Below are 26374 nucleotides of genomic sequence, written 5' to 3'. Positions count from 1 at the left end.
TGTTGACCACCAGCTGACAACCGATGAACTCAGGCAGTAGTGGAGAATCTCAGGGGCTGCAAACCTCTTTCCTTGGTTAGGTGGCCCCATCCCCCAGGCAAAATGTGAGATAAAACTTCTCTCTGGGGGGACTTTGGCACGGCGCCGAAAAGAGGACACAAAGCCCCAACCACCCCTGAGGCCCACTCCCAGGTTGCCCTCCTGTAGCCGGGCTGTTCCTCTGCCCATTGCCTCTGCCCAGTTAGACCCTCCTTGGCTAGACCTCTCCCTCCCTGCCCTCCCTGCCTCTGAGGCCCTCCTCCCTCCCACTAACCTGGGTGATGCTGTCCCGCATGGTGGGAGAGCGGCCACGCCGCGTTGTGGTGGTAGCCATGGTGGTGGTGGTTTCCATGATGGTGGTGGACATGTCTGCCAACAAGGTGGTGGCTGTGGTCTCCGTGGTCATGACGGAGGGCACCTCGCCCACCAGCCGCAGGTTCCCCTCCACCTTCACATTGGGGTCACTCTCGGCTGCCAAGGAGAGGACCTTGAGCCCGTTGTAGTACAGCCCCGAAATCTGGCCCTGGAAGGGGCGGCCTTGGTCCCGGCCTCCAATCTTGATGGCGGCCTGGCTGTTAAATATCGTCAGCTGGCGACCTGGCAGGGGAGAGGGAGGGGGCAGGGAGCCACGGGGGGAGGAGGGGGCAGGCGGAAAGAGAAGGTGGACAATATATGAACTGGGGGTTCGGCGGTTGGGTGGTGGGGCTCAGCAGCACACAGTACACAAGAGCTGTCAAACCAGGCTGGCTGGAACTTCAGGAAGGGCAGCCCAAGCACTTCTCCCTTCACCCTCTGAGGAGGCCTGCGTTTTCCTCTTCTGGTCTTTCAGTGGTTCTCTGCACCACCTTGAGACCTTCTGCTCCCACCACCGACCCTGTGGAGCAGCTCTGTCCTCATGCGTCCCTCATCTGCTCATTTATCCATCTGCCTGTTCATCTATCCATCTATCTCTACCCACCCACCTTGCTCTTCCAAGCCTTCTTGAGTTTGATTAGTCTATACCCCTGGGAACCATCCATCTTCACCTTCTATGTTGGTGAGAGGGTGCCTTTGTGGCTTGTGCTGCCCTGCCTCCCTCCCTCCCCAAGACAGACACTTCTTGGTTGGGCGGGGGGGGCGGGGTCAGGAAGGTGCAGGAGCACTGAAGGCAGGAATTTGCCCACCCACTCACTGCCGCTGGGGCTCCCCTGACTGACCCACAAAGTCTGACTCAATCAAATGCAATCGAGCCACTCTACATTCCTCTCTAATCTATTTTCTTCGTCTTTATGGCAGTCGGATAGCAGAGTGTGTGGAATAAGAGACAGATAGGAGAGAGACCTTTCTTATCTCATCTGTCTTTCTTGACTCTTATTCCCTCTTTACCCATCTGCCTCTCCATCCATCCATCATGGAAACGGGTTCATTTTCTAGCTTCTTGCCCTGGCCATCCTTCAGCTCTGTGCTTTGTGTTGCCCCTCCCTGAACCTTCTGTGGGATGTACTCCGATCCCTCCCCTGCCCACCCCTCATAAGCTTTCCAACCAGCTTCCCTGCACTCTGGCTTGCACTTCAGGCCCCCTAAGCAGGACAAAGAGTGAGCGAGAACAGAGGGGGCCCAGTCAGCTGCTGGAACCCCGGTGGAGATTGGGGAAGTGAGGCTGACAAGCAGAAGGACTTGTGGGGGCGCAGAAGGGCAAGTGTGGGCACCTTGGCTTCACCCTACCGCCTTACCCTTCCTGGATGGGGCAAGTCCTTCAACCTCACTTGGCCTGGGTCATGAGAAACACCTATTCTATGCTCCAGTCCTTATTTGAGGGGTGGGCATGGCTGCCTCCTGTAAATCAGCCCACTGGCATCACAGGCAGTCTTGCCCCAGCCCAACTCCCCTCAGGCCCCTGGGGGTCTTCTACTTGCTTTGGTGGAGCAGCCTTGTGAGAAGACAGCAGGTTTGGAGCACAGGCAAGACCCTGTGCTCAACCCGCTTTAGAGGAAGTGGGCCCAGAAGGGAAGGACCCTTCATGGCACCTAAGAGATAGAGGTGGGTGGGGTGGGAGTAAGCAGAAAAATAGCCACTGACTGTCTTTTGGGGGAGAGTCTGTGATGGGTGGCATCAGTGTCGGGAACAGGGGAAGCAGGAAAAAATGCCCTCTGGAGCAATTTGCATGGGGGGGGGGGGCACGGCACACATTGTCAAGTGGGGCAGAGTGTGCATGAATGGAAACTGAAGGTGGGGGCCAGCATGACGGGGGTCAGAAGGTGAGTGAGATCCAGGCAGGGGTAGGGAAAGCTGTGGCAGAAGAGGGACCACCTTAGGTGGAATTGATGAAAGGGTCCCAATGGCTCTATGTGTGGGGGAAATACAAGGGAAAAATTGGTGCTTGTTCAGTTAAGCCAGCAGAATTGCAGAGTGAGCCATTTTGTGTAAGGGCCAAAATAGATGCATGTGTATACAGCACGATCACATTTTGTGTGTGTGTTGGTAGGGGAGGTGTTTTATGTTTTTTGGGATGGTGCATATATGGGAAAAAATGTGTGTACTCAAACTACCCCCTTGGAACTGCCCCCCATGTGAGCAATCTTACCTTCTGGAACTGGTGCACCAAGCGGGCCCTCCAAGCAAGGTGGTGAACTTGAAAGGTCTTTCTGCACTAGGAAAACCAGGTGCAAAAAAAGCTTTTAAGCTCTCCGCCTTGTGTGCAGTTAATTTGTGCAATTTCAACCAGACATCTTTCAATCGAGCAAGATGAGTTGATTGTGAGCAAGGATGTGATCCTGCTGTATAGGCATCTATTATGTAAATGAATAGCAGCCGTGTGGGGGTGAGTGGGGTTGGCCCTTCCCTCCCATTTCCCCCACTGAAAATGGCTCCCTTCAAAGCAACAGGGGGTGGTAGTGGGGGGGGGGACACAGGGTGTCTAGGGGCTGATACAGAGGTTTCCACCCAGTCTGTGGCGTCAGTGGCATTCTGCTCCTGGGTACCAGTAATGGGGAGCTCTCAAACTCCTTCCCAGTTGGGCACTGGAGGAAAGAGGAGCCACCCAGCAAGGGTCTTCTCATGTATTGAGGACTCAACAGCAAGGTGGGCAGGACCTCAGGAATGTGGTTCATGGGACTCAGGTCCCTTGGCTTGCTTGGGTGGAGAGATCTGCGCTGATCTCCTTATGGCTGGAATATAGCCTAATGCCTAAAGGTAGGTCACACCCACCTGCTTTTTGCTTTTGGCTGCACCCACCACCGTCAGCCCAGCCCCCAAGGCTGCCCACGAAAGAAGGTCCCTTCCCTCTGCTCTAGGGAATCTCACTACTTTTCACTACTGCCCAGCTGAGATGGTAGTGGGTCTCTTCGGGCGAATCGGGGGAAAGGGGCAGTCAGCTTTGGACATGTGGGAGGCCCCCTGACAAGAAAGAAGAGCATTTGAAGAGGGAAACACATGCACCTGAATGAGCTAGTGCAGAGGGACTTTGGAAAAGCAGCCTGCCAAGGGCTGAGAATACAGAGCAGCTCCCCCTCCCCGTGCCCACCCCCGCCACCCGCTCATTAGCTGATGCCCCTGCCAGCTGCAGAGCTTCAAACTCCAGCCTGGCTGGGAGAGTCCCTCCCCCCTCGCTCACTCTTCGTTCAAACGGTTTTTGTGGGGGTTTTTTGTGTGTGCAGGGGGGAAAAAGATGGGGAAATGTTAAAGGAACCGTCTGTTGCAACCTAAAAAAGCATCTCCAGATGGAGCCGACTGAACTTTCCTAATCTGTTATGGAAAAAAATAATAATTATAAAAAAAACCAAAAACCCCAAACAAAACCCTGACTTTAAAATAAACAGCTCTTGCTTTTTGTTCCCCCTGGAGAAGTTTGCAAGTGGATATTTTTAACCCTCTGAGTCTCGTTTTGCCCCCTTCATTTTAGAAACAAGATTATTGTCAGTATTATTGTTATTTTTAATGTTTGGTTTTTGTTCAGGGTTAGAATCAGGCTCAAAATAAATGGATTCCTGACAATGTTCTCCACAATACGTACCCCCACCCACCTGCTTATTGGTTTAGTGCCTTAATTAGTTTTGGTTTTCAGGAACCACTCCCCCCATTTAATGCTATTTCCTGTTTATTCCCCACCTGGCTTTTCTTTTTTCTTGTGTGAAAATGCGCCTGCACGTCTGCCCAGAGGCACATGTGGGCCCTGGTGTGCCTCTTGCGCTGGGCCTGCCCAAACTCCCTGGCCCAGAGGCATTGATGCTATATGGACATAAATGCTTGTGAGCAAAAGCAAGGAGAGCATCAAGCCTGTTTTGCTGAAATCCTGCAGCTCAACAGCAAACAAAAGAGGTAGGCTGTGTGTGTGTGTGTGTGTGTGAGAGAGAGAGAGAGAGAGAGGGGGGGGGGAGACAGAGACGGTGGTGGGGAGGAAACAGGACTAGCGCCAAATGAAACATCTGTGGAAGCCAAGACGGCTTAGCAACCTCCAGGGAGGCATAATTCAGAAGTAAATCCGCCTGAGTAGCCGATATTCCCTGCGTGTACTTCTCTCCCTCCAGCATCATTGCTGAAGCCTGCTAGAGCAGGCAGAAACGCTCATCTCCAGACCCAGGATTCTTCCTGCTCCACGGCCAGTCCTGCAAGGTTGGGCAGTGAGCCACGAGGAAGCAGAATCTGGAGGCAGTGGGGTGTAGGCAAGGTTTCCAGCCCTCCATAGTTCAAGGGGAGGTGCTGAGGACTAGGGAGGAACTGCATGAGAAAGGAAGGAAGGAAAAGAAAGAGGCGAGGGGGGGGGGGAGAGATGAGGGCTTAGAGTGTGTTTTCAAAGTCCAGGGTGCAGCCCCAAGTGTGTGCAATAGAGAGTGCCTCTGGGTACGTACAGAGTGCCCAGCTCTGGGTCCCTACTTCTGGCACCCACACCAGGGAGAAAGGATGCCTCCGCAGGCTCTGCGTTTTCCTTGACTCTGCTCTCATTTTCCAGAAGTGTAAAAGCTGCCAGGAAGCACTTCGAAGCAGAGAAGGCTGGCATGGCTCAGCTGCAGACCTTGCATTCCCTAGCCCTGAAAAGCAGAAGGGAGGGAGGGAGGGAGTGGGGGCTCACTTGAGCCTCTTGGCCCCTGCCCAGGACCGGCTTCTCTCAGCACCAGCAAGCTGGCTGGGCAGGTGCCAACAGGCCAGGCTTGCAATCTGGCTTGGGTGCCCATGAAAAACAGCCCCTGCCCATCAAGAGACACAGTGGGCTGTAAACGGAAATAATTAAGGGAGTAAATAATAACGCAAGTTCAAATGAGGCTCTGGGCTGTTATCTTAAGCCAAGCTGGGTGACAGGCTTTCCCATTTATTTATTTTGGAGAGGCAAATTTACAACCCAGTAGTTTTGAGTGTGTTTTTTTTGGATGGGTGGAAATTGAAAACATTTTTTTTCCTGGTGGATTTTGTTTGTTTGTCTAGTATCAAAAGTGAGCTTATATTTTATTTTATTTTAAGTAGAAATGTGTCAGGCACATCTCAGGATGCCCCCCCCCTCCAGTCATTGCCAGGCTAAAGGGAGATTTGCAAGTCTAATGATGCCACTCTTGGAGGCATTCAGAGGCTCCCCCCCCCCCAAATCTGGCCAAGAAGGAACTGCTGGAATCAAATTTTGCGGCAACTAAAGAGCAGCCCCCTCCTCTGCCATTTCATGCTAAAAACCCGAGATGCCAACCAACCTTAGCAGACAATCCCCCTATTAGAGATTTTATTCTGAAATCAGGCAGTGCAGACGAGTGTGTGTGTATGTGTGTGTAAAACAGATGTACCTGTCCAAATGTTCCCTTTCCTTGAGGGGTGCCAAGGAAAGAAATAAACTCCCCCCCGGTCTATTCCACGTCCTGCTTTAAGAGCTGCTTCCCAAAATGCAGCAGGACTGACACCAGGGGCTGGCCCTGTGGGGCTATTCAACAACTACTTTCCAAATTCTGAACCCCAACAAGACACTCAAAGCCATCCTGAGCTCTCGCACAAAATGGGAGGGTATGGCTTTGGGTTTTCGGGGTTCTCCAGTCACAGGAACTATACATATCAGCTCAAAGTAAAACAAACCAACAGCAGAACTCTCAACTTTTTGAATTATTTTTTATCCCTTCTGGTTAGAATGCCTTTAAGATTTGGGGGTGGGGAATAATCAACTAATGACAAATCAACTCATCAGGACCGAAACTGATTTTGGGGATTAGTGGGGCCTGTTTTGCTCCTCAGTCCAAAGGGTGTGTGCATCAATGCCACAATGCAAAAGGGTGTGTGTTTGTTTCTGGAGATGGTCTACTGCAGTTGCACAAAAGCAGCTTGGTACCTCACCCAATCTCTCCCTCCAAGGAAGAAAATGCTCCCTTCCCCACCCACTGGGGTTGGGAGGGGTGTCCAGAGAAAAGCCTTGGGAGTTCTTTTGACCCACCCCCCAACCCAATTCAAAAACCCCACCCCCAAAGTTCTCTTGGAAGCGGTGTGTGAGAAATGACACAAAGCAGTTCAAGTGGCTGAAATGTGGAGGGCAACTGCACTCTGGAGCTTGCTTGCGGCTGTGCCATCATAGATCTTCTGAATGGGGGTTGACAAGTAAGGTAAGGCCCAAACGGAGGGAAGGGAGGGGCTTTAGGGCTGGAAAGCAAAGCCTGCAGAGTCCCTTCTTCGGGCTGCAAAGTGGACTCTCCTGCTCCCAACAGAAGAGCTGTGTATATAGCCTAAGAACTCGGTACCCACAAAGGAAGGTCCAAAGCTCTGTACTTCACTCTAGTTCCTATAGCTAAAAGATGCAGGGCACACCTCAGCCTGGCTTGTGAGAGTATGTGTTCAGGTACGTGTGTGAAAGATGAAAGAGAAGAGGAGAAGGAAGAGAGAAATAGTGTGTGCATGAAAGTATTGTGGATTTAAAGACACTCCACTGTTACTCACATGGATTTATCCCAATGTCGCATTTCCAGTGCTCTTCATAAAGACAGACCTTCAAACTCGCCCCGTACTCAAAGGCTTAAAGTGGGATGGTCTTTCGCCCAGGTTTACAGCTTCCCCCCTGCTAACCCTCTGAGTTTCTCCTGCTTTTTTCTTCTTTTAAAAAAACCTCATTAAACGTCCCTTTAACTTCCTTTGTTTGTTTGTTTTTGGTGATTTTGTGGCTGTTTGTTTAAACCATCATGTTATAGACATTAAAAGATACATTTAGATGCTTAATCCCCCTTTAGAAATGCAACGCCAGCGAAGACGGTTATTAAGACATTTGGAATTTATCGGTTAAAAAAACTGTTTAGCACTTGGTTTGAGTTAAAAGCACGTTAGTGTTATTAGCTGGTTAATAAATTAAGATTTAAAGCGACCTCGTTCTTTCCGTTCTTTCCTTTCTTTTTGGTCTTGTTGCTGCTACGCTTCTTCCTTCCCCACGGAGTTTAAAGTGTTAAAGGTGCAGCTCTCGGTTTGGCACAGAGCAGGGGTCACTCCTTGCCCAACACACTTCCCGGGACCTTCACAAGCAGAGGCCGTGGCAAAGCTGGTGAGAAGAAGCAGCCCTGAAACTGGCGTGGGTGTGGGTGGGTGTATGGGGGGGGGGTCCTGATTCCAGCTGTGGAGCAGATCAAATGCACTGACCCCAAAAAGTGGGGCTGGGTAGACAGATGTGGCATCCACCAGGGGCTTTCAAGCAGGGCTGGCAACAGCTGTGCCAGAGCTAGTGAGCAACATGCCAAGAGGCCTGAAGAGACAGCAGATGCTGTGGCCCTCCAGATGCTGCCAGACTACAAATCCCACCACCCCTTTAGGGGAAGTGCCACAGTTCAGTGTCAGAACACCCACCCTGCATGCAGAAGGCACCAGGTTCAGTCCCCACTGGCAGCATCCCCAGGCAAGGATAATGCAGCTGCCAGTCAGTGTAGGCAATACTGAACTAGATGGACCAATGATCTGACTCAGTATAAGGCAGCTGCCTATGTACCTGGTCCTAATTAACCATTCCCTGTAAGGCGTCTGCTCCTCCTCCTCTGCACATGCTTATTGGCTTTGCACATTTTAAGGCCACAGGACTTCTCATGCTCCTTTTCAATGCAGAAATGGCAGCCCTAGAAACTGCTAGGCACTGGAGCGGCTGCTGCAGAGAACCTAAAAGGATCCTGGGAACCCTCTCTCAGTCCCTTGCAAGCACAACCATGTGAATATAGGGAAAGTTGGCAGGAAGCCCAGATGAGTTTTTGGTCTTAACTCAGGGAGAATGCTTTGCATCTCAAGCCCAGGAGAGGACTCTCCATTTCCTGTTCTCCCAAGTCAAATCCTTGGTCCATCAAGTGGTGCCCCCTGATGTTGGACTACAATTCCCATCAGCCCCTGCCATCATGGTCAATGGTCAGGTATGATGGAGGTTAAGAGTGCATTGACACTGGTCACTGCTGCCCTACCCTGACTGGTAACAGATTCCAGACAGGAGTATCACTTTACACGACCTAGGGATTGAATCTGAGGCCTTCTGCAGGCATAGCAGGTGCTCTACCGCTGAGTTACGGTCCTGAAGATGGGGAGGGAGGAGACGTAGGGACACCAAAACCTTCAGGCTTAAAGGGAGAACGAGGCATGACGAGAGGTAGGGCTGCTTGCTGTTGCCCCACCATTTCTCTCTCTCCCCACCCCATTCCCCTGGGACAACACAGTGACAACATCCTGCCTTGCATCCTCCAGACTCCTCTGGCAGCAACCTCAGGTGAGGCAATGATGTCACAGCACAATGATGTCACAGCCTGGACAGTCATACTCAACGGGGTAAGGAAGAGAGGGGCGCCAACGTTGACATCTCATGGAATGTCTCCAGTTCAACCCCAAGCCAGGCTCAGATTGAGCCCCCACCCTTTGGCTGGGAGGGTTCAGCCCTTGAATATGCAATGGGAACGAAGGTGGTGTCCCTGAGCATGTGCCACCCAGAAGCACCACTCCTGGCACATTGGGGATTCAAGGGAAAGGGTCCCAAAGCAGGCTACACCTTCTCAGAGGCCTTCTAAGGACAGTTATGCCCCACCCCTCATCTTACTCCCTCCCACCTTTAGAAGATCCATCCTCACCACTCACCACAGCTCTCTGACCTTGTCACATCAGAAGAGCATGGCTGTAACTGGGTCAGGCCAATGGGCCCCCTCCTTCTAGCACTCTGTTCTTCTCAGATGGCCCAAAGGGAAGTCTTTAAGCAGCAGCACTCCTCTGCCTGACTGGCACACAGACATGCTCCACCTCCAACAGGGGGGGGGTAGAACATCATCACATCATGCCCCCCCTTCTTACTATCCTTTATTCATTTTGCACAGCTCCCCACCCTCCCTAGTGCTGGAGTATCACCAAGACGATGCATAAGAGCTGTGGCACTTCCCTTGGTGTGAGGCACCACCCAGAAATATATGCAAGAGCTACGTGCAGTTAGAGACAATCTATCTACTGCCCATGGAGTCTCTTCCCAGATGTGGCAATGCGCAGCAGGAAGCCTGTGCCTTGGAATGAGGTGTGTGTTTGGGGAGAGGGACGGAGGGGGTCCCACCCTGTGCAATGAGCCCCAATTCCTTCTGAGAAATCCTACCCCGCCCCCATCTTCAGTCACCAGCCTTGAGCCATGGCCCTGCATGAAATATTCTGCTGGGGTGGGGGGCAGGAAGAGGAAGGGAGGAAGGAGAGTGAAGGACGGGTCAAAGGGCTGAGAGGGGAGAGGACTGCACCTTTAAACCTTTATTTTTTGTGTTTTGCTTGCTTGCTTGCTTGTTAATTAACCGGAATTAATTATTGTTAATTACCTTTGTCGAGTAGCCACTCATCTACTACTCGACCGAGCCGATACGGAATTCTCTGTCTAGCAATCGCCAGCCGCTCATTATCACTGTTCCCTTCAAAGAGTTTAGAGAGAGATTTGCAGATGGTTAAAAGAAAAAGAAGGAAAAAAAGAGTAGAGAGAGAGACATAACACGCCATCTGGAAGGTCAAAGGTCAGAGGTTAGCACGTTTAGAGAGGTCAGACTAAGCTCAGGCAAACAGCAGGTTAAGCGCTGGCTCGAAATTAGCTGTTAGTTTTCCATTAGTTAGTTTGCTTTTTTTGTTTTTGTTTTGAGGGGAAGCGGGGGTCAGTGGGGGTTTGGTTGGAGGTTTAGCGGTTTTAGCCAGCAACGGAGAAAGCTCTAGTTACACGGTTTAGTCAGGTTTAAGTGTTAGGATGAGTAGATGGAGGTTAGAAGGATTTATGCTGCACCAGGGAGGGAGAAAAGCCTCCCTGGGTGCATTATTTTTGTTTATTAAATTCACTTTATTAGCAGACTTTAATCCCTAGTCACAAAATGGGAAGGGAGGGGAGGAAAGCATCACACAGTCAAACTCTCTTTAAAAAGTCCCTTTCCCAAACGCTCAGCCATTGTTCCCCCACCCCCACCTTATTTCTTCAGCCGCCACCCCCCACCCTGCCATTCCCTTCAAACCACTCCCTCCCTCTCCCCCCCAAGACCCAACAGCCCACAAATCTGCCCTGCATTTGTATCTGGACAAAGGCAAAGAAGTTCAGCCATCTGCATCGCAGAAGAATTTGGGTCAGGACCAGCCCTCTTTTTTCCTTTTCTTTCGCAGGACACTGATCAATGACTAATCAAGCCATATTGGATCCCAAGATGGCACCTAGAAGGTGTGACACACCAGTGGGACTCTGCTGAGGAGGCACTTGGGCCTGGTCCTTGGAGCGTTTCCTCTGCTCCCGAACGCCCTTTGCTATATTTTTAGCAACACAAGGTTGGAATCACACACAATGCGCCATTGAAATGCAAGTGGGGAACCTCCCTCAGCCGGGCAATATGGACACCCCCTTTTCAAATGCCCGCCCCCCCCCCCATTTGCTGTCTTCCCATCATGAAACGACACTTGTGAATCTTCCACTTCAGGCCAAAAGGTGCCTGGCAGGTTTCAAAGTTTTAGGGCTGGAGACAGGGATGACCCTAATACCTGTTGCTGGGAATTGCAGGTGAGGAGAGCTCTGCTGCTCTGTCACTCGGGTCCTTTTGCTTAAAGGGGCTTCCCATTGGGGCACCTGGTTGGCCCATGATTCAGAGCTAGATGGGACCCCTTTGGCCTGATCCAGCAGGCTCTTCTGAAGTTCTTGTGCAACATCCAGCCTCAGAGGCAGTCCAGCTTCCTAGCTACTTAGAGTTTGGCCACTGTGAAAACAGGGTGATGGGCTAAATAGGCCCCCTTTGATCCAGTCCAGCTGCAGCGCTCTTACATGTCACCATTGCTAAACCAAAGGGGATTTGGGAACTAGAGTGTCCAACAGAATACTCGAGAACATCACAAAACTATAGTTGCCTGGGGAATCTTTGCAGCAATCTTGCTGTGGGGTTTGGCAAATGCCCCACAACCGGAACTCCTTGACGCTTTGCAGGAAGGCAAGGAAGTGAAATGAGCTTCAGAAGTGTCCTGAGATGACTCCCAGTGGTCCTTCAGGCCCAAAGAAAACACATTTGAGAAGGACACAAACAGTTCTGTTAAAGAGGACATGAAGCCCCAACCTGAATGGCAGAGGCAAGGCTCTCAGCCTGACCTACCTGCCGGGGGTGGGAGCCTTTGCACTACATGAGGAAAGGCATGCTAAAGGAGATGACAGCTTCTGGAAGAACTGGGTGCTTGGCATGTGCCTGACAACTGTTAAGTCTGTGGATCAGGGGCACCCTAAAAGCTGGAAGCAAACTGTGGCAATTGTGATGGGTGCCACCTGCACCATCATCAGCCAACAGGATTCATTTCCCAAAGAAGAAAACTGGAGACGATATGGCTGAGAAAGTCCAAGAAACAAGGGTGGATCCACTCAAGCCAGGGTGCAGGAAACTCTTCTCCAGCATCTGGAACCTTGGATGCAATCATAATGCAGGGAATGTCTGAGCATGCACAGAGCGCCTTTCGCTCAGCAGCACTGTGATAAACACAGCTGGTCTCCAGATGTCAGGGGCCGCAGATGCCCGGGGAGTGAGGCTGGCTCCTTTCCTTAAACTGAGTGTCATCAACCCAGCCTTTTGTCACTGTGCACAGATGCAGAGGAAAGTGGCTGTTGCAAGGAGGCAGGTGGCATCTCTCAGCGCCAGGTGGGAAACTGATCAACCATCAACTAGCATGGCAAAGGTAGCAGGGTCAAGACAGCCATGTGGAGGCAGGCAACGTTCAGTGGGAACGGGGAGCAGGACGACTCTCGCAGAGGATCATCTGGCGGGTGCTGGCTCTGCAACTTCTCGGCCTTGGTAAAAAGGGGCCAGCAAGACTGGTTCTCCTCTGTCTCTCAGTTTTCCAGATGGCAGAAAGTGCTCCCCACTGAGGCTACAACAGACTGCGCCCTTTGGGTGGGCCCAGGAGGATGCCCAGAGGAAAGGACGAGATGTACAAGCTCCGGGACGGGGAGGGATCCTTTTGTTTCACTTCAGGGATTCGGCCAAAATGTTGAAGCGGAACAGTAGGAGAATGGAGGAACTGTTCAAGCAGGTAGCTTTAAGAAGTGGTTTGCTTTTTTTAAAGGGAACCAGTGTTTTTTTAGGGGGGGGAAACGGAGGGGGAAAGATCCACCCCCCAAAACTGTGCCCTCCATTTGGGGAGCTTGACTCAAGCTCCCCCAAACAAAAACTGGTACGCTCAGTTCACCACCTGCAAACAGGGTGTCCCACCCTCAAGTTCTTTAGGGGGATTCCCACTGTCGTGAAATGTGGCAAGATGAGAGGCCCCCCCCCCACCATTCAGTACCAGTGGCTGAGAATTTGACCGTGTTCCTCATCTTCATTTTGTAATCCAAAGTGTATACGAACACACTTTGCAGGGGGTTGGAGTAGATGACCCTTGGGGTCCCTTCCAACTCCACAATTCTATGATGTAAAACCACTGAAGAATCTAAATAACTGAAGGGTGTTAGTAAACAAACAAAACTTCTCAGAACCATTTCAGAATGGGGGATTTTTAAGCCTCTGTGAATGCAAGGCTGGTTTTCCAAGGAGTGGGTGGATTTGCAATTGCCGCGTGTGTGTGTGGGGGGGTGCTGCTCCACTGGGGCAGCGGCCCCTCCCCCCTCCCCATTTTTGCTCCTCATTCCATTCTGCAATTCAGCCCCTAATTAGAGGCGGTCAGGGACTTTTCATGCTCTCATTAGCTTCTGTATTAACGAGGCGATTAACATCTTTTAATTAAAAATACGCCATCCTCAGAAAGTGACCCGAGTCTCTAATCAGGATCCGGCTTGGGAGGGATTCCTGCTGCACAACCCTCGCTCCGTGAGCTGGACTGTGCGCTAAACACACGTCAAAGCCCCCTTGCCACCTCCCACTGTATACCCATGGGAAGAGCAGAAGGGGGAAAAGCAACAACAACAAAATCCGCACACACCAAGAGGCTCTGCTGTAAGGAAGGGTGGTGTTGGTGAAAACAAAGCTGCAGACCAGGCAACAAAGACCCTTCAGTGCATTGTGGGTTATTTAAATGCTTGGCATGGCGTAATTCTGCACGTTTGCGAGATGGAAGGTAAATGACCAGGCGCCAGCTTGCAACGCAAGGGGCCAGAATCTAGCCAGTCTTGTCCCCCCCCACCCCACTTCTGGTATCCCAGCAAAAGCTTTGAACAGGGGCAGATCGCTTCAGCAGCTGAATCTTAGGATGTCAGGAGCTCCACCTCTGTCAAGGTGCTGGGTCTTGAGGAAGGGTCTGTGGAAATGGTGAGTTGCAGCACTGGGCATGAAGCAGGGGAGGGGAATAGAGGAACTGGACAATAACACACACACACACACACACACACACACACACACACACACACACACACGACACTTGGGTGTTTTAAGGGGAGAAGGCACATTGAGACTAAGCACTGCAGCTGGTTTGAAATGGATTCAATTGGCAGGGCCAGACCCTGTGTGTTGGCAGTTCTCTAATCTGGGGGTGGGGGGAGGCAGATCTAAAAGCCAGTGGTGGTGCAGGGGATAGTGTGTCAGACAAGGACCTGGGAGGGAGCAGGGTTCAAATCCCAACTTGGCCACAAAGCTCAGTGGGTGACCTTGAGCTCACCACTCATTTTCAGCTTAACCTACTTCACAGGGTTGTTGTGGTGAATAAAGGAAGGGGAGAACCACGTGTGCCACACCTTGAGCTCCTTGGGAGAAAAAGGTGGGATAGAAATGAAATAAATAAATCTCTGGCTGATGTGCAATAGAGACACAAGGGCTCCTGACTGTTTTAACAGAAAAGGCTTCTGCTCTCCTACCACCCACCCCAATTACGCTGCTGAAATGAAAATTTGGAGTGGGGAATGACGGCATCCAGGAGCAGATTTTTGTGAAAAGGGACTGTAAGCTCTGTTCTGATGCTGAAAATAAATTCTTAGGATGAAGACCTGCCCAGTTTCTGAATTTAAAGTAATTGGCTCTCCCTACCCTGGGTTACTACATTGCACCAGGCTCCTGCTGGTAGATCTTTTGGTTCTATTTAAAAAGCAAATCAGATCCCAGAAGACTGACGTCTGCTTTCCTCTGCTCTAACGCCAGATGTGTGAAGACTGGTTGTAGTTACTCAAAAGGTAAATGCACTCTGCAGGTACTCAGAGGCTGACATAAAAATCGGCATTCAGGATTGAGACCCGTGGGTCACTCTTCTACAGCTGTTGAGTGGGGCTGAATTTCACAGAAACGTTAAACCGCAGATCAGAAATTCAGATTTCTAACTAGCGTGCAGCACCTTCTGCATGAAAAGGGAGCTCAGAATCAACAGGAATATTTGGTGCCATCGCTTGATTTTGGAGCTCCTGAGTGCCACAGGATTTTCCTCCCTTTTAAGCGAATTGCCTCGGTGGTATTTTGTCAAGAGGGATTATTAGCTTCGTTTAAAAAGAGTCTCAAAATACCACCTGGATTTTGATAACAGTAATATTTATTTTAATTGGTTAATTAACCAATCAATCGTTTAAGGGCAAGGCAGTTAATCGACTGAGAGCCTTAAAAGCCATCCCCGGCCTTGGATGAGCTGTCTGTCATTAGGAGAGCGCAGGCGAAGTGGGTTTCTTTTATGTACAAGGAAGGAAGGAAAAAGCCAAACCGCTGAAGAGGAGGAAAACCCTGGTGGCAGAGGAGAGAGGCAGCCAGGAGGAACAGGCAAAGAAAAAGGAGATACTGCTGCCACCTCCAGCAAATTTGGGGCAATAAAATAGAGAAAGCAAATGGCACACATATGTGCCCTCACCCTAGGGACTTCTGGAATGTGGCTAGCGGGTTTTGCCCTCTACTTAATCCTACCTCTGTTTGGTTATGAACTCATGGCCTCAGTTTCTATCATCTGTAAAATGGGGACAATATTTGAGAACAACAGCTTTATATATATATTTATATGTATCTGAGTTCCTTTTGAGGGGAAAGCAGGAATGAATGTAGCTATCCCTTGCCCTCTCCACACTGTCTGGCGTGACAGTCTTCCTGGTCTCCTTTTGGAGGTTGCCCTGGAGTTTTCAAAGGCCCTGAAAAACCTGGGGAGCCTCCGTGAGTGGAGGAGGGCCCCTCATTCCAGACAGCTGCCCCTTAACTCATGGGCCCAAGCATCCTTGCTCCCTTTTCCTGGATCAAGAAGCACCTGCAGAAGGCTAGGTGTGCTCTTCCTAATGAAGATGAGAAGGCCAACTCCCAGGTGGATGGGTGTATTTTGTTTTTAGGAGACTCTCACAAGAAACAGAAGGTTGAAACCTCATTCATGGAGAGTCCAAGGTACCCTGCTTAATCTTTTGAAATCACGGTTAATTTAAATAATAGTTTCTATATTACATACACACACCTGGATCAAAACAGACAGAAAGAAAACCTGCAGCCTTTAAAAATGAATTTCCCCACCTGACCCTTTGCTTATTTTCCAAGAAGAGGAGTTATCAGAGACATGGGAATGCCCACTGAATGTGTTGTTTACAGCAAATAGGGCCTCCATGCCAGATTTAGTACTTTTTCCTCCCTCAGAAGGCTGAACCTCATTCACTGGTTTGATTATTACTTGGTTTTTCACAAAACTGCAAAAAGATTCCCCCAAGGAAACCTCAGACATTGATCCCGATTGTGTCCCTGAGTGGGGATTCTGTAACTCAACTGCTGGTTATTAAAGCCTGGGCTTCCTTTTCCAGTTTCTGCATCCCAAGACATGGGCCCCAGATCCTACCTCCTCCTATTGCACCCTACTTACAACCAGAAATTCAAAGGTTTGTGACCCTCTCTTTTTAGATAATCCAAAGGACCCCACAGCAAACACTCCGTAAGTAAAGCGCTATTAATTTTTAAAAACAGGTACATTATCTTCAGCTGAGGTTCTTTACTGTTTTAAAAACAGGTTGCCTTTTCAACACTCTTCATTCCGAAGTCATCAAGAAACAAGAATGGTAAAGCATTTGGGACATGGGGGAAAAGTGCCAAAAGGAGAGAGAGCTGGACTTCTATATTTAACTGGGGGAGGGAGAGTCATACAGCCCACCAACTCCAGAGCCCACGGACGCCCAGCAGCTGCCACTCCTGCTTTTCTTCCAGACAATGGCGGCAAAAGAGACCTGTGTCCGCTGCTTGGCATCTTCCAAGGTAACACAAGGTATGCCTGCGGAGAGCAAGTCCCGGGGAGAGGGAGTACAGGGCTTCTCCCCATTTGCCTCCTCTGAAGGCAGGGGGTGGGACCCTTCCTCCTCCATAAAGGGCTTCCAAGGATGGGGTTTGGGTTGTCTCTCTGGCTGGGTCCGAGTGAGCGGCAGAGAGAGCTGTCAGGCTCCTTGGCAGCCTTAAACTGTTGCGTTGGGTTTCTTAATGGCCTAGAGAGCCAAGTTGTCAGTCAGCGTGTCCACTGGCACAGGCGGGTGAAGGTGTGCTTCTTGGGAGGACTGGTACCTCTCACTTGGGTCTCACCAAGTCTGCAGACTAACCAAAGTGCCCCATGGAGTCTGCAATCCTCTGGCAGAACAAAGAATTCCACCAGGCTCAAAGTTCTGTAAGTTTCACCACCTCCCTTACTACTTCTGAGGGCTGACTTGCATGATGCCTTTTCATGCCCACAGGTTTGGATTCCTGAACGACGATATAAACGTTCTGCAAAGCAAGAGCCTCATGTGTCCTTTCCTCTTGAGAAAAAACTGGTCTTCTGGGCTTGATTAAAAAATGCAGGGTGGCCACTTTGAAATGCAGCGTTGCAGAATCTACATGACAGTGCAAGAGGGCAGCTCCCAGGTTTTCACAGGGGAACAGCGAAGACAGTCCAGTGGCATTGTGTGGCCTCCAGGCTGAGTTAGCACCGGGCGAAAGGTGACCTCCATGCTGGAGAGTGTGGCCCTGAGCACCCAAGGGTGGAAAGCCAAAGCAGCTTAATAAGGGGTATTGCAGGAAGTGGCCCCAGATGGAAAGGAGGCCCCTATAAAGCAGTGAGGGATGATGATCTGCCGAAAGCCCAACTGCAGCTTGTCTCAGGGTGCCTGTGGAGCCCAAGAAAGGCGTAGGTGCCAGCAACATTTGAGCTGCAGAGCTCCCTGCAATGGCTGTCAAAGCACAGGTGTGGGGGCAGTGCAAAGACCCACAAAGTGTGTGCCTTGCTGCTTTCTCAAGACCTGTAACAGCTTCATGGCTACTTGTGCAGCGGACAGAGGATCCACAGCACAGTGGGGAGGAAGGGCCAGGGCTCAGTGGTCGAGGATCTGTTTTCCATGCAAAAGATCCCGGGTTCAGTCCCCAACGGCATCTCCAGGTGTGGTTGGGAAAGCTTTCCCGCCTGAAACCTGAGATTCTGCTGCCAGTCAGTGCTAGATGGACCCTTGGCCAGACTCAGTAGAACATAGCTTCTACCTCCGTAAGGCTGGTGTGCGGCCCCTGGTGTGCAGTTTGGTGCATGCCTGAGCTGTGGCGGCAGCTCCTGGCTAGAAGAGGCTGCGCTCCACTCTCTGCAGCAGCGCTGGGCATCAAAGAGACTGCACAATCAGGCCAGCGGGACGACAGGCTGGGGAGAGGCACTTTGTCGAGGGGGGGCAATGGAGGGGAGCTGGATCAAAGTGGCTGGCAAATCCCAGGCGGGCAGGAGCTCTCCCTGCCTTGCCTGCCTGCGGCACTAATGACCTTGATTAGGTTTCGCCCTCCCCTCACTCCCCCCGCCCCGCTGTTCTATGGTTCCTGCTGGCTCCTGGCGGGAAGGGAGAAACCGCCGCGCTTGTGTGTGATTCAGCCACCAAACGATGGGAGGAAATGGATCCTGAACGAAGGCCCTTCCAGGCTGGTTGCACTGCCAGGCACAAATGCAGCCATGAAAACCCCAGCTCCCCCTGGTCTCCCAGGCGCCCCACCCCACACTTTGAGACACCCCCACCCTGGCTCAATGGAGGTCGGAACCCGCCTGCATCTCTGCTCACGCTCCAAGATCCAGTCTGCTCATGCTGCCCCTCCCAGCCTCGGAGGCAGAGCACTGGGCTGCTGTGGTTGTGACAGGAAAGGAGGCTCATCATGGGAAGGTGGGTGTCTGCTGGGGCTCCCCTTTCTGCCCCTCACACTCTCCACAGCTCTCCCCTCTAGTCTTCACCCTATTGCTGCCCCCCCTCCGTTATTGACTCCCCCTCCCTGCTCCGGTGTCCTCTTTCATTTCCTGGCATCTACATTGTGTGCAAAGGACCCGGACCTTTTCTGCAATTGCCAACCTTTTCAAAGAATAAAGGAGATTAGAATGAGATACGCTCAAAGCACTTCTCTCTCGCTGAAAAGGGCTGTAAAAATTATTTGATAGCAGAAAAATGCCAGCGGCTAACAGAATGTCAAGGGCCCAGGGGGGCGGGTGGAAGGGTGGTTTTTTTGAAAAAATAAATAAGGGGGAAAATTATAGACTTAGGATCCAGTTTCAAATCCTAGTCCAACTCCGAGACATCACTCTCTCACCCAACCCCCCCCCCGCCTCAGTTTTCCACCCGCAAAAATACGAGTGAGCGGCCCACCTCCCAGGCTTTAGAACAAAGGAGACAGCACAAACGAAAGAAAATGGCTGCTGTACTGACAGCCAGACAGGGCAGCTGGGCTGGGGCCTAGACTGCTACAAACAGTGAAAGAGAAGATGGAGGAAGAAGCGCAAGGGGACTTTCACCCTGGCTCTTGGCTGAAACCCCTTCTTGATTTTCTCAAGCTCTCTCTCCACCCCTCTTCAGTTGTGCCCAGAGGAAGCTGGCTGGCTGGCTATGTGGCAGACTGGCAAGGACAGACGGACCCTGGCAGAGAACTGGGCATCACCAGCCTTTTCTTCCACATGTGGAGAGGGGGCTCTAGAGTTCAACTGACGTTTAGATTTTTCTGTTTGCCTTTTGAAAATAAGCAAACTTGCGACAAATTCCTGTATCTATCCCTTCCCGGCACACACCTCTTCATTCCTGCAGGGACCCACCCGTTTTCCTGGCTACTTTTCCTCACGACCCCCGTGAATGGCTACCCTCACTTGTACCAAGAAGATCTAGGGTTCGCTGGTCCAGGGGAAAGAGTCTTACTTAAGGTGTGAGGGGCCCTAGGTTCAAATTCTGAACAAGTCCTGTGGAAAGGAAAGCCTGTACCTGAGATACTTCCCTGTGGGGAGGGACCCCAGCTCAGTGGCAGGGAACCTCCTTTGAAGACAAAAGTCCCACGGTGGCAGCATATCCAATTAAACAGAGCAAGCAACAAGTGATGGAAGGGAATGCGCTCTGCTTCAGTTACTGGGGAGACACTGCTGGGCCAGATGAACAGACAGCCTGACCTGGCAGTAGCTTCATAAGAACCCCAGCCCTGGCATTCTTTTCTTCTTGGGGACAGAGACTTCTCCTGATCCTGGGTAAGTGCTAATGGAACTGGCCAAAGACCCTGCTGACCAGGGGCTGGCAAAAAGGACCCCGCCCATCCGCCCACCTCACTGCTTGGTGGAAATGCTCAGAGGGCCAGGGTGGTTCCGACCTCCATGGTGTGGGGGAGACAGGATGAGGGGCACGGCAGGCATTGCCTCCCAGTCCCTACCTGCGGGGTATCGCTCATTGATAGGCCAATTGTCCACCTGCAGCGTTGCGTTGCCACCGCTCCGGGTGAAGCGCACCACGTGGTACTTGCCGTCGTTCACCATGGCGTTGCTCTCCTCGATGGTGATGTCGTCCGTGCCCACGTTGAAAATGACCCCAACTGTTCCCTGGTCCTGTGAGGAGGTGACAGGGGAGAGAAGGAGAATGGAGTCAGAGCAGGGGTTAGCTGGGAGGTCAGAGGGGCAAATTCCAGCAGAGGCTGGGGAGGCAGGAGCAGGGGTCAAGGGGACTTTGTTGCAGCCAGGCATCTATGGTGATGAGCACATCTCTGGCCCACTGGCCCTGGCTCCCACCATTTTTAAAAAGGTAAGACTCCCGAGACACATGAACCCTGCAAAGTAAGAACTGTGCCTATAGCAGCTGACAGCCATGTCTCCTGCACCTTAACTCAGTTTTTCCCACAGTTAACAAGGCTGTGCCACTGACAGCAGCCAGACAAGCCCTGCTGAGAAAGAGAAACCCAACTCTTTTCACTCCTGTTGAGTTTGCAATGGACATGTTAATAATCAGTGTTACTAGGAAGGGGGAGCAGTGGCCTGTTCCCTGTGGCACAGGTCTCCCCATTTGGCCTGTTGGTGGTGGGAAATAGGAGGTCTGATCTGGTTTACCCAGTTGGAGTGTTTGAGGTTTGAAAGGGAACAAGTTAGGGCATTCTAAAATGCAGTCTTGGGTTTAGGGTGCTCCTCTGCCAGCCCAGGAACCCAGTGGTGAACAACCTCAAGAGGAGCCTGCCTGTCACTTTAGTTATCTACAGTGAGGCAGGTGGTGACTGGGAGAGAGGCTTCTTGGTGGGGTTCCCAATTTGTCGAATGCTTTCCCCAGGGACATTTGCTGTCTCTTTTGCACAATGAAATACAGCTTTATTTCCACAAGGTTGAATTTATAATGGAAATTGTTCAAGTTCTGCTGTTTTATTATATTTTTTCACTAGCCTTCTTTTAAAAAAATGTTTTTTTATTTTTGTATTTGTGTCAAATAAAGAAGTTACAAAGATACATGCAACACAGGATTTTTTTTTTAAAAGTTAAGAAATAAATCGTCACCTTGTGTAATTTATAAACAATTTAAAAAACACGAAATGATCCATGAAAAATAATAAACAGGAATGCTTTAGCGACCAAGCGGCCATCATTTGACCCAAGGAAGGAGAAAGGCAGCAGAAGTGAAGTCACTGCATCACCAATGGGAAGAGGCTTTCATTTTATATTGGAGGAGACGCTGGCTGCTTCCTCAGTCACTGGGAAGCCTGAGAGTGTGTTTTAGTGTATTAGCATGATATAAGTGGACTATAAGAGAATACAGTGTAGGAAAAGATAGTATTTCCTGACCATTATCTTCCTGTAGTTCTGCCTACCTGATGTCCCTTGCTTTTGTTTTGAAATTTATGCTGTAAGCCACCTTGGAAATATTTTTGCACGCTGAAGGGTAGGGTAGAACCCAATTAGAAACCAACCAACAAATCTTGACCTGGGTTTTTCCTAATCCTGCTTGGCAGCCAAGAGAGAGTAAGAGACCAGGCCTCGGGCCAAGCGGATGGAGTCATGTTCTTGCGCTCCTGACTTCTTTTTAAAACCAGAGCTGTTGTAGTGTGGGAGTGGGGAATGCTGAGCCAGGGGGGTCATGGGGCTGGGCGGGTTTTTTAAAAAGCACCCCCCCCCAGCCTGCCATGGCCACAATTGGAGACATCCCTCCAACACCTTCACCCCCTATTGACTGCTATTCACAAGGGGAGGGAAATGCCTACTGGTGTCCCATTGTGACTAACTGGGGAGAGCAGAGTCCTGTTTTGCACAGGAGGTGCCAGATGCTGAACGTGGAACCTTCCAGATATGCTCTCCCACAGAGTTGTGGCCTCTTCCCCAAGCAGAGAGGTGCCATCAGGAACCAAGAACACCCTTGGGCTGAGTGGCTTTTCTCCCGAGAGTTCTCTAGAGGGTGTTTTGCAGTGGCAGAAGCCTTTTCTGAGTTGCAGAGAGCCCATCCACTTCCTTCATGGGAAGTGGTCCAACTGGTAGGGCCAAAGCATCACCTCACTCCCTCGGCACCCACTCCACTCATTTCCTCCCTCTTTATGGAGCTTGGGGGGGGGGCAGTGACTTCAACCCGGCTTTCTGCAGGGGTTGGCCAAGTTGTCCCTGGGTCACTGCATAGACCAGCTTTGGCACGCTGGCTCCCAAACACCCTACAACCAGCTGGCTGTCAGGTGCTTAGGACTAAGCAGGATGTGGCTGGCAAACAGGGCCACCTCTCCATGAGATGGTAGCAGCAGCGGAAAGACCGTCTTTCCCGCATGATCTTCCTGCTAGATTTCTGTTGTCCTGGCTTGGCCTGGAGGTCTGCTTCCAGGTTTGGTGCAAAACGGGCCAACTCTTGCAGGCGATTCTAGACCAGGGGAGGGGATGGAAGACGGATGTTGCCCCAAAGGGTCCTGAGAAGGCTCACTCCACTGCCTCCTCCTTCCTCTGTGCTACTTTCAGGTATCCCCACTTCAGCTTGGGGCCCTCACCTCTCGCCCTCCTTGCACCGCTCTCACCAGCTCGCTTGCTGCAGCTCTGAGTAATCAGAGCTCCCTTAATCCAGTTCCTGGTGCAGCCCAGATTGACAGCGCGCTGCCTAATCTCGTTTGCCTCATCAATAAGCTAACGATCAGGGCTGCTTAATTTCATTTGCAGCAGAGCGGTAATTAATCCACTTCTGCAGCCGCCTCTCTGGAAAGGAGCAGAAGAGCTGCAGGGTGAGAAGCAACCTGTGTAGGAGTTGGGCTGTGGAGTAGAATTTTTTGTGTGTGGGGCGGGGTGGGGTGGCAGAGGGCTCTGTGTGTGTGTGTGTGTGTGTGTGTGTGTGTGTGTGAGAGAGAGCTACACCTCTCCCTTTCCCACATTCACAGTTGCCAGACGCAATGTAACATGCCAGGGAGTCACAGGAATGAAGGAAGCTGCCTTGAGTCTAGATCAGTACTGCCTGCCCTGATAGACACTGGCTCTCCAGAGTTTCAGGCAGAGGACAATTACCAACCCTACCTGCAGATGCCAACACGGATCAAGCCTGGGACCTTCTTCATGCAAAACAGAAACTCTACCACCGCATTCTCCAGTTTCAGGCACCAACGGTGCCGTCCTTTGCCTGGCTACAGAGAAGTACAGCCCCATTGACTTTGATGGGCCTTGCTTCGGATTGCAGCCCAAATCCCTTCCCTATTATCTCAATAGCACTTGTCCCCCACATGCCCCCGCCTCTCAGAGTCTAGTTTAATAACCTGGCAATGCGAGAGCCGAAGAAAGCACACACTTCGTATGCAAGACAAGCTCAGTGGCCTGTTCAGAGAAAAGCCATTCAGCGGAAACCTTGGAACTGGGGTCCACTTTGGCCCAGCTGTATGCATCCCTCCTGCCTATGCATAATATGCACGAGCTTCCTCTTTGGGAGCATTTTTTCATCAGTCTATAACTCATCATGGGCTGTTCCTTCTGAGCAAGGGTGCTTATGTGGTTATAAAGAGCTCGAGATGAGTTATGGGCGCCCAGAGCACACACGGTCACAATTCAAGCTGGCTGTCACCCTAAGTAACAACCGGCTCCCAGTGGAGCAACTGAGTACTGGCGGAGGTTCTTTCCTTTAGCCAGGCAGGGGAATTCACACCACCCATTTCCCCATCCCTGTCCCCACCTTAACTGGCGGCTGTCTACACCAGAAAATTTTAGATGTTTCCAGTTTCCTGCCACAGAGCACAGGTGGTGCTTCATGTCCAATCATTTCTACACAAAACCTATTTCCCAAAGTCAATCTTCATATTCAGAATACAAACATTACAGTGACACAGAGCATGTGCAGACTGCCTTTCTTGTATCACTTGTGAATGTCAGCCAGCCTCCACACATCTGGCCTTGGGGAATCTGGCTTCCCAGGAACAGCTTCCAAACAGACCCCAGCCCCTCACTCTTTTAACTAAAAGAAATCTTAGCTGATTAATTCTTAGGAATGTTAATTAATGCCGCATTAATCAATTAAATAGGCACAAATCTCTATATGAATATTAATTCTGAAGATAAAGAGTGAATGCTTTGTTTCAAATTAAGTACACCCAACACGTCACATGGGTACATCATCCCAAATCTAAGGGAAATGTTCTGGCTTTGTAAGAAGAGGCATCCTGGCTGTGGGAGACAACTGGGGGTGGGGGCAGGGGGGAAGCCCTTTTCTAAGGTGTCACAAACCATCTGAATACGGTGTAGGTGTACACAGAGCAGCTGTATTAAAAACAATGTAAATCATTTCAAACCTGTTGCCCAATGAATCAGGGAAACCTTTTAAAACAAATCAGTCTAACCAATTCATCACCTAAGTATGGCAGCCCTGTTTTTATAGAAATTAGCAAGAAATATTCCTGACAGAATCTGGACTTTTCACTCTACATTCTGATAACACACTCCTACCTTCCTCCAAAAGCCAGCTCCTTGCACCTTGCACTGTGCCATGAATAGAGCCAGCCAAGCCATGAGGCAGGTGAGGCTTCTGCTTCAGGCGGCAGAAGTGCTCCAGGCGGCACACCGATGGATGCCTTGCTGCCTCTGTCATCAGCAGAAAAGTGTTGCTGCCATTGACATTGATTTTGGGCAGTGTTGCAGCAGTTTTGGGGGTGAAATCATCCAAGATTGGCCCAATCTTACCCAAAATTGGCCCTGATGGCACTGCCGCTTCTCCGCTAGAGGCAGATGGGGCAAGGCTCAACAGTAGCAGTGGCGGGAGTCGCAGCAGCAGCAGGGCATTTGCTGCCCCTGGCCTTGGAGGGCCCCCCAAAAGGGATGTGCTGCTCCCTCCTGTCCCCCTTGGCTGCTCCTTTCCTCTCTTACTCACAACCCAGGATATCTCAGCAGACCATCTGAAAGGATATTTTTATGGGGCCAGTTTTGCCAGTGTAAGAGTGCGCCATGTTTTTTAGTATCACAGAACAGAGTCCCACAGCCAGCAGGATAAAAGATGCTCTTCTATTATGGGCATCCTAACCTTCTAGCATCAGCACAGCACCTACCATTTACTGAAAATCCCAGAAATGCAGTGTATTTCTTTGCAGCTGGGAGGTGGGGAAAAGTGGAGGGGGGACACACACACACACATTATTAAGGGCTTATTATGCTAAGCAGTGATTAATACCACGCGGTGGGAGCGGCTGGCTGGCTGGCTGGCTGTGTGTGCTCACGCTGCTTATTAGAGCCATGCATGTAATTATTGCATTAAGCCCAGATTATTAGAGCGCTGGGGCATGTGCGTTTTATTAATGCCCACCCTCAACCCCTGTAGTTCAAGGAGGGGAAGGCTGGTGAGCCCTACCTGGAGAGGTGAGCAATATGTAGCAGTCCTTATCACAGAGAGAGCCATGTGCTGGCACTGCTGACTCATCAGGATGGGGGCTCGACAACTTCTAACACCACCTTGGCTGCAGGGCTCCTGGGTGCCGGAAAACCCACAGGCAGCAAATGGCGTCTCAGGCCGTTAAAAATGGCCTGTGAGCCACTGGCAAGACACCCACTTTCATTTCAGATCAAAGCTAAGCTCCTAATCTGCATTTCCCGGCGATGTCATGACACACAGGAGCATCCCACTGAACTGCAGAGGCTTCCCAATGCAAGCAGGAAATGTTGGGGTGGAAGGAGGAAATGAGACAGGATTGAGGTACTTCCAAGATGCTACACTGACTACTTAGACGAGCCGTTGTCTGAAGGCTGGGCGGTGTTGGGATGCAATAGTGCAGTTGAATCATTTTAGACTCTGGCCTTAAAGGTGCCATATGCACACAACCCACACACTCCAGATGGTCACGTGTGTGTACTTCAGCCAAGTAAAAATGTGGTATATGCAAGCCCTGCTGTGTTGGAGAGCCTTCCTGCTCACTCTGATGAGTGGGGCACCTGGATGTCTGCCCCCAAAACTGAGCTGGTTCGCACAACTGCGGAGCTCTATGATGATGAGACCAGACCAGGTTCTTGAAAGGTCCAAGTGCAGAATGCTTTCAGAAAAAAAAATTGAGTAAGGAGCCCATGCCTTGGGGCAGGAGGAGGGGTGCCCAGGGATGGCAGCAACAGCAGCTGCCTTCAAGGGTGGCCTTGGGTCACCCGCCACCACCTTCTGCTCTCTGCTGGGCAACGATTCCAGAGCAATCCATCTCCGCCAGGTCACAGCTGCTGAAGGGGCCAGGCCACTTGAGGTGACAAGTTGCTGCAGCTCCTGGCACCTCCTAAAAAAATTAACCATCACCCAGCCCTCTGCCGACCCTTTGTTCAACAACAGACCCTTGCTGCCTTCCAGGGACATGAATTCCAGCAGCCAATT

The 26374-nt window shown here is 51.0% G+C and overlaps 1 protein-coding gene and 1 long non-coding RNA gene across 33 annotated transcripts in view; one reads left to right on the top strand and one right to left on the bottom strand.

Moving 5' to 3' along the window:
* NRXN2 (neurexin 2) overlaps window positions 1-26374 on the bottom strand; it is a 351610-nt gene that overhangs the window by 35601 nt on the left and 289635 nt on the right. For 26 of the 32 annotated variants that reach the window (XM_083477881.1, XM_083477882.1, XM_083477880.1 and 23 more), the window contains 3 exons: window positions 19989-20160; window positions 9774-9863; window positions 314-636 (listed from right to left, as the gene is read on the bottom strand). In XM_083477881.1, the coding sequence (XP_083334007.1) occupies window positions 314-636; window positions 9774-9863; window positions 19989-20160 (585 nt within the window). The remainder of the gene's footprint in view (window positions 1-313; window positions 637-9773; window positions 9864-19988; window positions 20161-26374) is intronic. The other 6 variants (XM_083477886.1, XM_083477887.1, XM_083477877.1 and 3 more) reach the window with 1 other exon arrangement.
* On the top strand, window positions 7226-11578 carry LOC310694694. Its single transcript, XR_014519795.1, has 3 exons — window positions 7226-7507; window positions 9297-9487; window positions 10591-11578. It is a non-coding gene; the product is annotated as an uncharacterized lncRNA (long non-coding RNA).

This window comes from Podarcis liolepis (genome assembly GCF_965112155.1).
Source record: "Podarcis liolepis genome assembly, chromosome: 15".
Taxonomy (NCBI): Eukaryota; Metazoa; Chordata; class Lepidosauria; order Squamata; family Lacertidae; genus Podarcis; species Podarcis liolepis.
The sequence above is the reverse complement of the archived record's forward strand: the minus strand, read 5'-3'. Positions and strand labels throughout refer to the sequence as shown.